This window comes from Cervus elaphus, chromosome 20 (assembly GCF_910594005.1).
Source record: "Cervus elaphus chromosome 20, mCerEla1.1, whole genome shotgun sequence".
Classification (NCBI taxonomy): Eukaryota; Metazoa; Chordata; class Mammalia; order Artiodactyla; family Cervidae; genus Cervus; species Cervus elaphus.
The window spans coordinates 139,820,671-139,832,755 of NC_057834.1; the positions used below are offsets into that span (position 1 = coordinate 139,820,671).

At 55.8% G+C, this 12,085-nt stretch overlaps 1 protein-coding gene across 4 annotated transcripts in view; it reads right to left on the reverse strand.

The window, feature by feature from the left end:
- LOC122677219 (high density lipoprotein binding protein) overlaps positions 1-12,085 on the reverse strand; it is a 56,060-nt gene that overhangs the window by 13,695 nt on the left and 30,280 nt on the right. For 2 of the 4 annotated variants that reach the window (XM_043877146.1, XM_043877145.1), the window contains exons 2-11: positions 10,875-10,942; positions 9,804-9,916; positions 8,109-8,266; positions 7,176-7,391; positions 2,547-2,753; positions 2,084-2,299; positions 1,430-1,636; positions 1,195-1,302; positions 404-508; positions 62-140 (exon numbers count right to left, since the gene is read on the reverse strand). In XM_043877146.1, coding sequence (XP_043733081.1) covers positions 62-140; positions 404-508; positions 1,195-1,302; positions 1,430-1,636; positions 2,084-2,299; positions 2,547-2,753; positions 7,176-7,391; positions 8,109-8,266; positions 9,804-9,879 — 1,372 coding nt within the window. In that variant the 5' untranslated portion in view covers positions 9,880-9,916; positions 10,875-10,942. The remainder of the gene's footprint in view (positions 1-61; positions 141-403; positions 509-1,194; positions 1,303-1,429; positions 1,637-2,083; positions 2,300-2,546; positions 2,754-7,175; positions 7,392-8,108; positions 8,267-9,803; positions 9,917-10,874; positions 10,943-12,085) is intronic. The other 2 variants (XM_043877144.1, XM_043877147.1) reach the window with 1 other exon arrangement.

The window sequence follows — 12,085 nt, forward strand, 5'->3', positions numbered from 1 at the left end:
GGGGCCCTGTTCAAGGCTCTGCAGGGGACCCCCTGGCGCCCTGGAGAGCCCCCTCACTCACTGTTGGCTCCACTCTTCCCAATGAGGTGTCTGTGGAACTTGTGGTCGATGTTGATCTCTACATAATCCATCCGGTTAATCTGCGAGGGGAGCACAGAGCAGGCCGTGGAGACCGGAGTCCACGACACGCGCCCAGATCTCCCCACAGACAGGCAGGCCACCAGGATCGAAGTCTGGAGGCCAGTGGCTGCCACCACCCTGCTCCCTCAGTTGCAGGCCCCCGAGAGACCCTCCTCCTGGGCGGGCCCTCTTCCCAGGCCGTCCTGAACTCCGGGACTCCCCCAGCCCCGAGGCCCCTGTGCCTGCGCGGCCAGCGCTTGGGGCGTGGCTGGGGACCCCTCACCAGGTCCTTGACCATGGCCTCGATCTGCTCCTGGGCCACGCTGACGTCCTCCGTGGGGCCTTCCAGCGTGATCTTGTCCTCGCCCTCCGTGAACTCGATGTGGACCTGCCGCACCAACACGGGCCTAGCTGTGAGGACAGCACGGCGCAGAAGCCCCTCCGGAGCCCAGGCTGCTCTCGGGGGCTGCAGCCCACCCACAGGCTCCAGGACAGGTGAGGGGGGAGTGCGGATGACCGCGGCTTTGGTAGGAAACACCGTGTGCCAACAGCGTGGCCCCCTGCGTGTCACCAGAACCACTGCAGAAGCACCCAACACCACACTGCTCACGCCGCCCCGCGGGGACCAGCACTCTAAGCAGAACAGGAACAAGTCACCATGCACAGGGTCCCTGACAGGGTCGCTGGATCTCCTGCAGCCCCGGAGCACTGAGGACTGGAGCACCGAGGGGCCTCCCCGAGCACTGGGGACTGCCGGACGGAGGGGCCCTCCTCCGCCACCTCCATGGCCCAAGCACTTGCTCCGCACCACAGGCTTCTCAGGCGTAACTACTCACAAGTCACAACACCGTTCACAGCTAATTGAGATGCTTCTTGAGACACTCTCCCAAAGGAACATGGATGTTTGAAAAAAAAAGTGTTCTGCTCTCCCTAGTAACCGAGGACCAGCTGACAATCACACAACAGCTCATCTCTAAAACCCGCCAGTGGTCTTCAGAGGTACCCCCAGGACAAAACCAGTGCTGGAGAGGGGACGACCCCAACCACCAGGCAACGCAGAAAGCAGCCCCTCACCTTTGGCATCTGCTGAGTGATTTTGGCCAGGTTCTGCCCTTTCTTGCCGATGATGAAACGGTGGAGCCAGGAGGGAGCAGAGACGGAGGAGACGGTGAAACTGTTGGCCTAGGGAACCAGGAAACAAACCCATGGGTCTGCAGGGTCTGGTCCCGCGCCCACCAGGCCGCGGGGCTTGCCAGGGTGAGTGCTCCCTGCACCCCCACCCCGGTCCTGTAACCGCTGGGGAGGTCACCTTGGCGTAGACTTCAGTCAGCGCCTGCCCCAGCTTCTCGGGCTCGCCTCGCAGTATCACCGTCTCGGAGGCGCTGTCCGAGGGCGGGATCTCCACAGAGACCCCGGTTCTCTCCAGGATCTCCTGCAGGGAGTTGCCCTTGGGACCGATGACATACTTGTGCTGGGACTTCTTCACCTCCACTGCGATGGTCGTGGTCTTCTTTTTCTAAGTAGAAGCACCGTGCACAAGGGTGTTAAAATGAGGGGCAGGGAGCAAGACACAGGGACCCGACTGCAGCGACTGAGCCCCCAAAGTGAAAATGATGACCAGCCAATCCCCGGAAACTCTGCTCATCATCAACTGGGTCCTCTCCTCAGAAGAACGACTGCAGAATTTAAGTCAATCTGACTAACCATCACAACTAGGAAGAAACAAACAGGCCACGTCCTCTCCCCAAATAAAGGAACCAGTTTCAGACCCCAAAGCCCACTGTCTGAAGCTCCCAGCTCCCTCAGAGGCCTGGTCAGCCGTGGGCAGGGTGCCCTCCGCACGCAGTGCAGGGGAGCATAGGAGGGGATCGCCCCTGGGAACCGGGGCAACTGAAGCTGAGCTGGCATCACTAAAAGGCCTGGCCATGGCCAGGGCGGGCGGTTCTCCCTCCCCCGCCGCTACCTTCTCCTCATAAATCTTCTTGACGCGAGCCACGGCCTGGGCCAGCTGCTCCTTCTCGCCGGTGAAGACGATCTCGGTGCGGCTGACGCTGGGCGGCGGGATGTTGATGCGTGTCCCCGTCTCCTGCATGATCTCGCTCACCAGCCGGTTGTAAGGCCCCGCAATGAAGGGGTGGAAGGCCTTCTCCACCTCGAGCCGCTCCACAGCACGTTTGTCCTGGGTGGGAGAGGCAGATGTGAGGGCCCGCCTGGGAGTGGATGGGGTGGGTCTGTCTCTCTCACACACACACACACAGGTGGGAAGGGCAGGGGTGCGCACCCGGCTAGGGGTCGGGGGGATCACACCCACACCGTGATACACCCACAGCACACACCTAGGCGGGAAGGGCAGGCGTGGGGGCCCGGCTAGGGGTGGTGGGCTCACACCCACACTGACACTCCCCGCAAACATGGGCCGGCCTCACCTGCTCCGCGGAGATCAGCAGCACCTCGTGGCGTGCCTTCTCGATGCCCTCCTTGGTGCCCGTGATCCTGATCTGATTGCTGGCGTCATCCGGGCGTGGGATCTGGATCTTGGTTGCAGTTTTTAGCTCCAAGTCTTGTAATTTCTCTCCATTTTTGCCAATAACAAAGCGATGGTGCTCTTTGGGAATGGCAACGGTTGCTGAAGCCTACGGCAGGAAAAGGACCAAAGAAAACAAAAACACTTGGAGGTTCCAGAAAAGCCGCTTTTCTACAGCACTCTCCCTTGTCAGGATGCCCGTCCCACCGATGCCCGCCTCACCAGCCCTGGGCCCTGCTTGAGAACAGGCTCAGCTGAAGCATCCCCTCTGGGCAGCGGGCCCCAAGGAGTGCGAAACAGGCCTCCCAGCTTCAGCTATCGGTTCTCCACCCGGCCCAGCTCTGAGCCAGTTCCCGGCTCAGTGGCGCCGCACGCCTGGCGGGCCGCGGCCGGAGAGCAGGCACACGCTGACTAACCAGGTTAGCTTCTGTTTCTGCAGCAGGACGCTCCTCCTATCAGACATGAGCCCTGCATGTAGTTATAAACTCTTCCTCCCTCTCTCTCACAACCGGTTAAAACAGACAACTCATGTGGGGAAAGAAAACGAAAATAATCGAAATCCTCAAACTGCCAGAAGTTCAGCAGCTTTCTGAGGTCACAGGGAAACTCTGGGAGGGGAGAGAGGTCTCCAGTGTTTCTCAATCTACACAGAAAGCAGTCATCAGTCAAGAGGACTTTGAAAAAGAAAAAAGGAAAAGAATGGTGCAGGGTTCCCGACACTAGAGCAGCAGGAAACCCCAGACCAGCCAGCCTTCCTCCTCCTCCAGGGGCTCAATCTCAGAGAAGAGTGTTCAACAGTTACAAAAGAAACGTCAGATTCTATCACAGGCAATAACAAGATCCTCACTTCCCAAATGGCACACAAAGTGGTGAACAAATGAGGTTTATTCTAAAAATGGCTCAATATTAGAAAATCCACTTATATAATCCATCATGTTTCTAGATCTAAGAAGAGAAAAACCAAACAATCAACCCTGTAAAATTTACATCCTCTCGTGACAAAAATTTGCAAGGAAACAGAAACCAAAGGATACCTATTTTTAACACAAAGCACAGACACATGCTCGACCCTGAAGCTGCACTTGGAGGAGACACGCAGGTCAAGGCCCTGCATGCCCGCCCTCTGCCCAGAGTGCTTCCCTCGAGAGGAGACACGACAGAGCGGCGCAGATGCAGGCCAGACAGGAAGAGGTGCAAGACTGCACACAGGGACGGTGGGAGAGACCACGGCTTCACCCAACTCTCACTGACTGCAGCAGGAAGAAAAGTTAGCTCTCACTCAGACTGACAACACGCGGTTAGGAGACGCGACAGGAAGACCACTCGTCTCAGTGGCTGGACACAGAACAGAGGCGGCGGGACACGTGCCTCCCAGGCCAGAGCACAGCCCTGGGGAGTCTAACACCGCTCGGGGCAGAGAGCAGATGAGCACACTTGCAGGGCAGAACAGAAGGGAACAGAAAGGACATCCTGAACGAGAGCAGTGACTGGACTCGACGCTGCAGTCTAAAACCATTACCACTAAAACAAGCAACATGAGCACGTGGAGGGACAGGCTAGCTCAAAACCCAGGAACAGACCCAAGTCAGCACAAAAATTAAGGGCTTGATGAAAACTGCCACTGTGGAAAAACTTTTAATTCACACAAATTCCAAACAGATCAGGAACTGAAATACAACAACGTCTTTATAATCATCTAACAAAATAAGAATAAACTTCCTTACAACCCAAAAGTAAAAGGAAACCTTCCTAGCAACAGCTAAAAAAAAAAAAAAGAATTAATGAATTTGACTACATAAGAATGAACCTCACACAGCAAAACATACCAAGATCAAAACACAGATGGCAAACGTGGACACACTACAGGTAACGTACATTACTGATAAAGGGCTTTCAAGAGCACGTCAAGCCAGATGGACAACTTGAACGTGACAGCAGAGGGAAGAGAACAGACCGTGCACAGAGAAAATGTAAATTAAGAGTATTAGCAGCCTCCTTTCAGAGTCCAAAGCCTGAGCACTTGACAGCCTGGCGAGGCTGTGAGAAAGCCAACGGGCGGACACACGCACAGCGCTGAGGGGAGGTGTGTCTGCTGCTTCAGCAAAACCCCAGATGCAGGCACCCTCTGAACCCCTCTCACTGCTAGCAAAGCTCCCCCAAGACACACTGGGCAAAACAGCAAACCGCATGTGCACGCAGTGCTTGACTGGGACACAGCCCCACATGTGCACACACATCTCAGCACAGCTGAGTCCGGGCAACGGTCTAGGGGACGGGAGCCACTGCCCGCCGCTGTGCGCACCACCCAGGACCCGCTGCACCGAGAGGCAGCCTCCTGCCTCAGCGGAAGAACACACCCGCAAAGACCAAGCATGGCCCCCCCGCAGGGAGAACAGGGCCAGGAGGGCTTATATGGCGCTGACTCGGCAATCACAGGTTTAAGCACTTTAAGCACTTTTTAGAAAACTGAAAGCTTCCCAGGTGGCTCAATGGTTAAGTAAAACATCCGCCCGCCAATGCAGAAGACGCAGGAGACCTGACTTCAATCCTTGGGTTGGGCGATCCCCTGGAGTAGGAAACGGCAACCCACTCCAGTATTCTTGCCTGGAGAATCCCATGGACAGAGGAGTCTGGTGGGCTACAATCCATGAGGTCAGAGAGTCAGGCACAACTGAGCACGCAGGCTTAAAAAATGTAAATAAACTAAAAACAAGTGAACCTAACTATGTATCAAGATAAAAGCATAACCTATGTATCAAGATGATAGCATAACCTTGATAGAGAATTATTTCAGTGATCTCAAAGCATAAACATCTTTCATCTTAAATAAGACACTTGAGTTTGAACTCATGCGACTTCCCACTATGAACCTCCAGGGCTCTGGGATATTCAGGTCTGTGGAAGCAGACAGTGAAGATCAGGTCACACATCTCTCTGTGTTAGAAATAAGGAAGTGGTTCAGATGAATGCTTATGTCAGAAAGCGGCAGGGTGCCCACTTGAAGGAGCTCCCTCATCAGAGATGAGGCAAGTTCTGCAGAAAACACAACTAATCAACACACCAGAAGTTCACAATGACACTAAAAAGATGCACAGACCACCACTGAAGATGTCAGAGCGCCAATTTTTGGTCTAAAAAACCAAGGGGAAAAGGACCAACAATGGATCATGCCTGTCTCACCTCAAAGTCCTGTCCTGACGATTTGTGAGCCAAGGTCTCCGAACTGCATGAACCTGGGCAGCAATGAGCAAGGCTGACAGAACGACTAGACAAGAGAATGGCCAGACCATCTGAGGATGGCAGCAGGTATAGGAGCACCACCCACACGTTTTCTCCCCGTATAAGACAGACATGGAGCAGCCAGGCCCCCAGATCTGCCCCCACTGCACAGGAAAAATGTGGGGCAGTGGGACAACCAAACCCCCGTGTGTCCCCCAAACAGACCAGCGGCACTAAAAAAGAGGTGAGGGGGGGCCCTGCTGAGGAACGAGCGAGCGGGCGGCCGCATCTGGACACGGAGGAAGAACCCAGCAGAGAAGGAGCGTCTAAGATGAGCAGGAAGCCCTCACGCTGCCTGGGCTGACGTGGGGACATTAGGAAACCACTGTCGACTTTGAGAAGTGAGTTAATGACACGTGGCTATGTTCAATGAAATAGAAGAGAGGGAGCCCACACAAAATTATCCGCAGGAGAACGTGTCTGGGATTTGCTGTAAAGTAAAAGTGGGGGGCGGGAGGAACGCCTCAGATGCTCAATGAAAACCCACCTCAACGCTCACCAGCCAGCAGAGCCGCCGGCACCAGCCACAACATGCAACAGCGTAGACACATTTTCCACTCCCTACACTGGACAGCTGACAAATTACCTGAACGTGCCCTTCAGCTGTGAGTGTGAGAGCCCGGGGTTCCACAGTGCAGCGCCCCCACTAAGCCCCCCATGCATCAGACTCCCATCTCTGAACCCCTGCACTGAGACCAGCTCCCCCAAGGCTCAAGAGACTCAGCAACAGGCAGAAAGAACCCTCATTTCTAACTGAGCCCACCTAAAGCTCCATCATACATTCTAATAAACATTCTCTGCATTCACTTCAGTGTTAAGGGAAAAACTCATCAATCACCGATTTACTTCTTTATGACAATAGTTCCCCAATCAACTCCAAGTTCTGGTATCAGATGCCTAAGGACTACGGCACTGGTGATTTCCCAAGCCCGGGGCGGGGAGTGTGTGTTTAAATAGCACACGTACTTGCTGGCCCTCAGAGCCGGAACTGGCTCACCTGGCTCATCGACACACGCGTGTCCTCACCCCACCGTCTGGGCCTTTAGCTCTTAGCTTCTGCACCTGCAGAGCAAAGGCAGCAGTGTCCTAGGCCTATGACCGAGCCACTGGTTTTCCGCTAGCAGAGTCAGGAGGCTCTGAATGCTGCCGCCCTACCTGAACCCTCCAGCCCTGCCCACGCGGGAGAGCACATGACGGAGCCGGAGCCACAGGGCCAGACGCCCTCCCGGGGAGGCCCACTGGGAGCACACACCTGAGTCTGCAGTCGGGCCACAATGTCTTTCCGGGCTTTCATGACAGCGTCCAGCTTCCCTGAAACCATGATGGACAGGCCCTGGTCTTTGGCGAGAGACAGCTCCAGGTGAGCGCCGGTTCTCTGCATGATCTCAAGACAGATTTTTGCTTGTTCACCTTCTCCAAACTGGTTCATGTCCTTGTATTTCCTCTCCTCCAGCGGTACATGGAACACCTGCTCAGAAAAGGTCAAAAAGGGAAGGTTAAGAGGAGACAGAAGTGTCTAGGAGCCGCGTAAAGAACTGTCACCTCTCCTTACTGCTCCAAGGTCTAGGAGGACAGTGAAGAGACCAGCAGGAAGTGCCCAAGGGCAGGAGGCTGCTGTCCTAGTGAAGTGGAAACCCCCCACCCCAAGTACAAATGAAGACACGGGACATCACACAGCAGGAGACAAGGTCAGCGAAGGAAGTAAACTGGGAGGTGGAGCGGCTAGGGGCGTGAGCAAAAGGGAGGACCCGGCTGGCCACGCAGGGAGGCGCTCAGTGGAGGAGGGGCATGTGCAGTGGGGGAGGACTGGGAACAGCGGGCGCAGACCCCCTGCCCACCCTGGGGTGGGACAAGAAGATGGGGCAGGGTCTGCAGGAGGACGTGTTCTGACCTGTGTCCCGGGCTGGGCACAGGGTTGCGGGGGGAGACTGCCTTAATCCAGAGGCCCCTTTTCACACCCAAAGCAATCTCATATTTGATGTTCAAGAACCCTCTCAGGATTTCCCTGGTGGTCCAGTGGTCAGGCTTCTTTCTTTTCACTGCCAAAGGCCCAGGTTCAACCCCTGGTCAGGGAATGAGGAATCTGCAAGCCTCTTGGCCAAAACCAAAACCAACCAAACCGCCTCCCATCAGTTGCTACGGCTTCCTACTTGGAGCAGCAGGTGAAGTGGGACGGAGCGTTTACCTGAGTGATGACTGAAGCCTTAATGGGCCGGATCTTGTTACTCCAGGCGCCAGCCGGCTCCTGGGCATTTTCCAGGCAGGCTGCTTTCTCGGGGAGTGGGGGGAAGGCATCCTTGTAGGTTGGAGGGTCACTCTCCTCTTCGGAAGTTAAAGTGGCAACTGGACCGGCCAACACAGATTACGAGTATTAGATGGAGAAAACACGAGGAGCACTTTCACGCCAAGAAGAGACAGCACTAGCGGCTGAAAACGACCCCTCACTCAGCCACAGGGAAGGGCCCCCAAGGCCAGCAGGCTCAGCACCCTCAAGTTCAGCATGTGCACTGGCCAGGCTACTCTGGACCTGAGGGCACCCCAGCCCCTGCACAGCCTCCCCGGGAGTCTCAGCTCAGACCCTGGGCCCCACAACTCCCTGTGGGGTGAGCTCCTGGAAGGCAGGCCTTGGCACAGATTTTTCATCCCTCAAGATGTTCTAATCTTGTATTCTTAAGAAAAAAATCCCACCCCCCCCAACGCCTGGCACACGGCCAGATCTTAACCTGCAGGAGAAAACAAGGGTGCGCCCAGACTGCCCCTGAGGACCCGGAGGCAGACTGCAGCCAGCACCCAGCGGCACAGGCGGTGCTGGGAGGGCTCTCGTGGGAGCCGCCATCTCTGCGCCCCCACCACCCACAGGGAACACCCGGGGGAATCAGGATCCCTGCACCACTGGCCCCACCCACAGGCCCTCACCGTCCACATGCTGGCCCACCACCACCACAACGCCAGCAGGAATGTGCCTGTCTGGGTCATGCCTGGAGGTCCTGGGCTGGGCAGTGTCTGGCAACAGCAGGGGCCAACAGCAGAGGGACGACCTCTGGGGTCAGGCAGGCCTGTGTACACTCCGAGGTCACCACTTCCAGCCATGTGGCCAGGCTGCCCCGAAGGCCAGGAAAGGCTCCGTGTGAGCAGCTGCTGGAGCCCAGCAGGGCCTGCTCCCTCCCCGGGCGGATGTGGACCCCACAGAGTCTTGGATCACATGGCAGACCCAGCCTGCAGGCACTGAGAACCAAAGCAGGCGGCTAGTTCTGGTCTCCATTGCCTGGAGATGAGCCACTCGAAATGCGGTTGCTGTGACTAATGAAATACATCTTTAATTTTAATTAAACTTTAGAACTGATACTCAATTCCATTACTGGAAAACTTTAAGGAGTGTTAGGAACAGCAAAGAGTAGAACAAGCTACTCTTTCAACTGAAAATTTCATAAAATCTAAGCCCAGATGATGGGCTTTGGATGAACATGGAGCCCTCAAATCAAGCTGTCCTGCAGCCATAAATACGCATCAGATTCTGAAGGGACAGAAAAGACTGTCAGGCGGGCGTCTGCATGCCTACACTAGATGCTGAGACGACGTGGCGCGTGTGTCACGCCCGGCTCCCATCTCTGCCAGCCACCCCGAGTCCAGTTCAGCAGAGTGAGGGCGAGAGGAATGCTGAAAGAGCACCCGTTAGTCCCCAAGGCCAGGTCCCTGGCTCGCCACATTGTCCGCATTCTGAGTCTCACTGCTGTGGATCCGTCTGCCACCCGTGGCCAACCTCGCTCTGCAGACGAGGGCAGTGGAAACGGAGCCTGCAGCGCCGCGGCTCAGAGCACAGGGCGCAGAGGCACCTCTGCAGAGGCCCCTCGGTGACCAGCAGAGTGCGGGGGCGCCTCACCTTTGATCTGTTGCGGAACCAGTCCACTGCGGTGTTCAGCAAAGCTCTCCTGGGTCAGAACTGCAACGGAGCTCATGATTGGTCTCAGGCCGCCACTCGATCCGGGTGAACCACTGCAGGGGGAGGGGGGTCAGAGGCAGGCCCAGGGTGGCCACTCGGGGGCGTGCGCAGCCGAGGACGGCGCTGCTTCACCAGCAGGGGACACCTGGCTTCCTCCACCAGCGCGGCCGACGCGAGGGGCGCCCAAGACTCAGACTAGGGTGCCAAACGGAGAACCGCCCCCCTGACCCGAGACGGAGCAGATCCAGGCTCCGGCCGACAGGTTCGGCGCAGGGACCCATCCGAACCCCTGCCCCACAGGGGGCGCCCCGGCCCCAGCCCCAGATCCACCCCAGGGGCTCTGGTAACAGCTATCTCAGTTACTCGGTTAACCTGCTATCGCCACACCTCCTGACGCTTATAAAATGCACGATAGGACAGGAGCTACTAGGAGACGCGGGAGAGCAGCCCCCCTGCTCTGGGGACGAGGGTGACAGCACAGGGGGGCAGTGCGGGCACCTCCCAGCGGTGGGGGGACTTGGGCACATGGCTCTCAGAGCCATAGCGCCCGTGTGGAATGGGGCTCAGCGGCAAGGGGGAGCCCTCCCCAATCCCAGGTGCGCCCCCACACTGCCGCAGAGAGGAGCACCCTATGCTCACAAATCTCACCCCCAGGGTTTCTATGCCACTGAGGCAAAAAAATCTAAGAGAGTCAAGTAATTTTTAGTGAGTTTTTTCCATCCCTTTTACAATTCAGTAAGACCCCTCCCCAAATTAAAAAAAATTAAGCTCTGGAAGCAAGGTCCAAATTCAGATACCCTCAGCAAACAAAAAAGTAGAAAAGATTAAAAGTAGATGGAAACCAGATGGGCCATCCACCAGAAGGGCACAAGTGCACACTCCGCTCCACACTGGGAGGTGAGTGACAGGGCTTCTCTCTGAAGAACGGCTCAAAACTTAAGGACAATACACAACGAAAGAGGGTAGACACACAGCCCAGGGCCAGGAAGCCTTGAGACAGGACACACTTACCAGCAAAACGGTCAGTAGCCAGAAGGTCCGTCCTGAGGCCGCCTCTGTCAGCCTGCCAGCTTTTGCTGCTGTGGGGCAGGAAAAGAGAGGGGAAGGAGAAGACCAGAGAAAAGTTACTTATCTGCATGTGACAACCCAGATCCTTTTGCCTCTCAACCAGAAAAGGTCAAAGTGGTATTTACACTTTGGCTACTAACCAATACTAGGAAAATTTCTTGGGGCCAAAAAAAAAAAAAAACCCCAAAAGGAAGAAGCCCTTCCAGTAGGCCATGTGCTTCAGACACACTGCAGTGAAGCCTGAGCTAGAACTGCAGAGGAAGCTTCCCGGGGACCCAGGGAGTGATCCCTTAAGTGCCGCAACTTTTACATGTAACCACTTCGAAGTAAAACTCTCACAAAACTCATGTTTGTTCCCCTTGGGGGTAAGTGTTTTTTCCTGTCCTCCTCTTGCTCATCTCTGCTGAGCCAGAAGGAAGAGGATCTGCAACACTGTGTCCTGACCGAGTGAGTGCAGCCGGATAGGGCGCTCCTCCTCAGGGAGACGGAGGGCTACTATCTAAGAGTGCCCCTGTCTCTGGTAGTTACTTTGTTCTTGCTGTTATCCTGTAAAAGTTCTTTGGTCCTTATAATCCACTGGGGGTTTAGAAACCAGGCCATAAAACAGCAGGGCTGGAAAGAACTTTCAAAGGCCATCCTGGGACAACCAAGAACTGCTCAGTCAGGAAGGAGGGTGTGGGTCACCTGGCCGTGGGGGACCTCAGGATGGCGAGGCTGCCCAATAGGTGACTGGCCACTGCACGCAGGCTGCCACATGCACTTGACAAAGTGGACGTGTGGCATGGGTGGGCACGGTCCAGAATGGGAGAATTCAGTGACAAGAGTGCCCCGCTGAACTGGAGAGGAACACCTCCTCCAATCTCCCTCATAATGCAAGTGTGCTCAGGAGCTAGGAAGCTGGTGCACAGCCCTTGCGGTTGCGCCAGTGACTCTGGATTTAAAAGGTCTCAATGTCCCAGCTGGGCACACAGACCTGTGGTATTTCAGGATTTAAAAAACACAAAACCCCAAAATCCTCTAAACGTAAGGACTTGAGTCACATGGGGGAAGTTCTGTGAGCCAGAGGCCAGCCCCTCTCTGCGGGCCCAGTCCCATCAAACACACACGACATGTGATCCTCAAGGGGGTAAGCATGGATACAAAATGACTGAGGC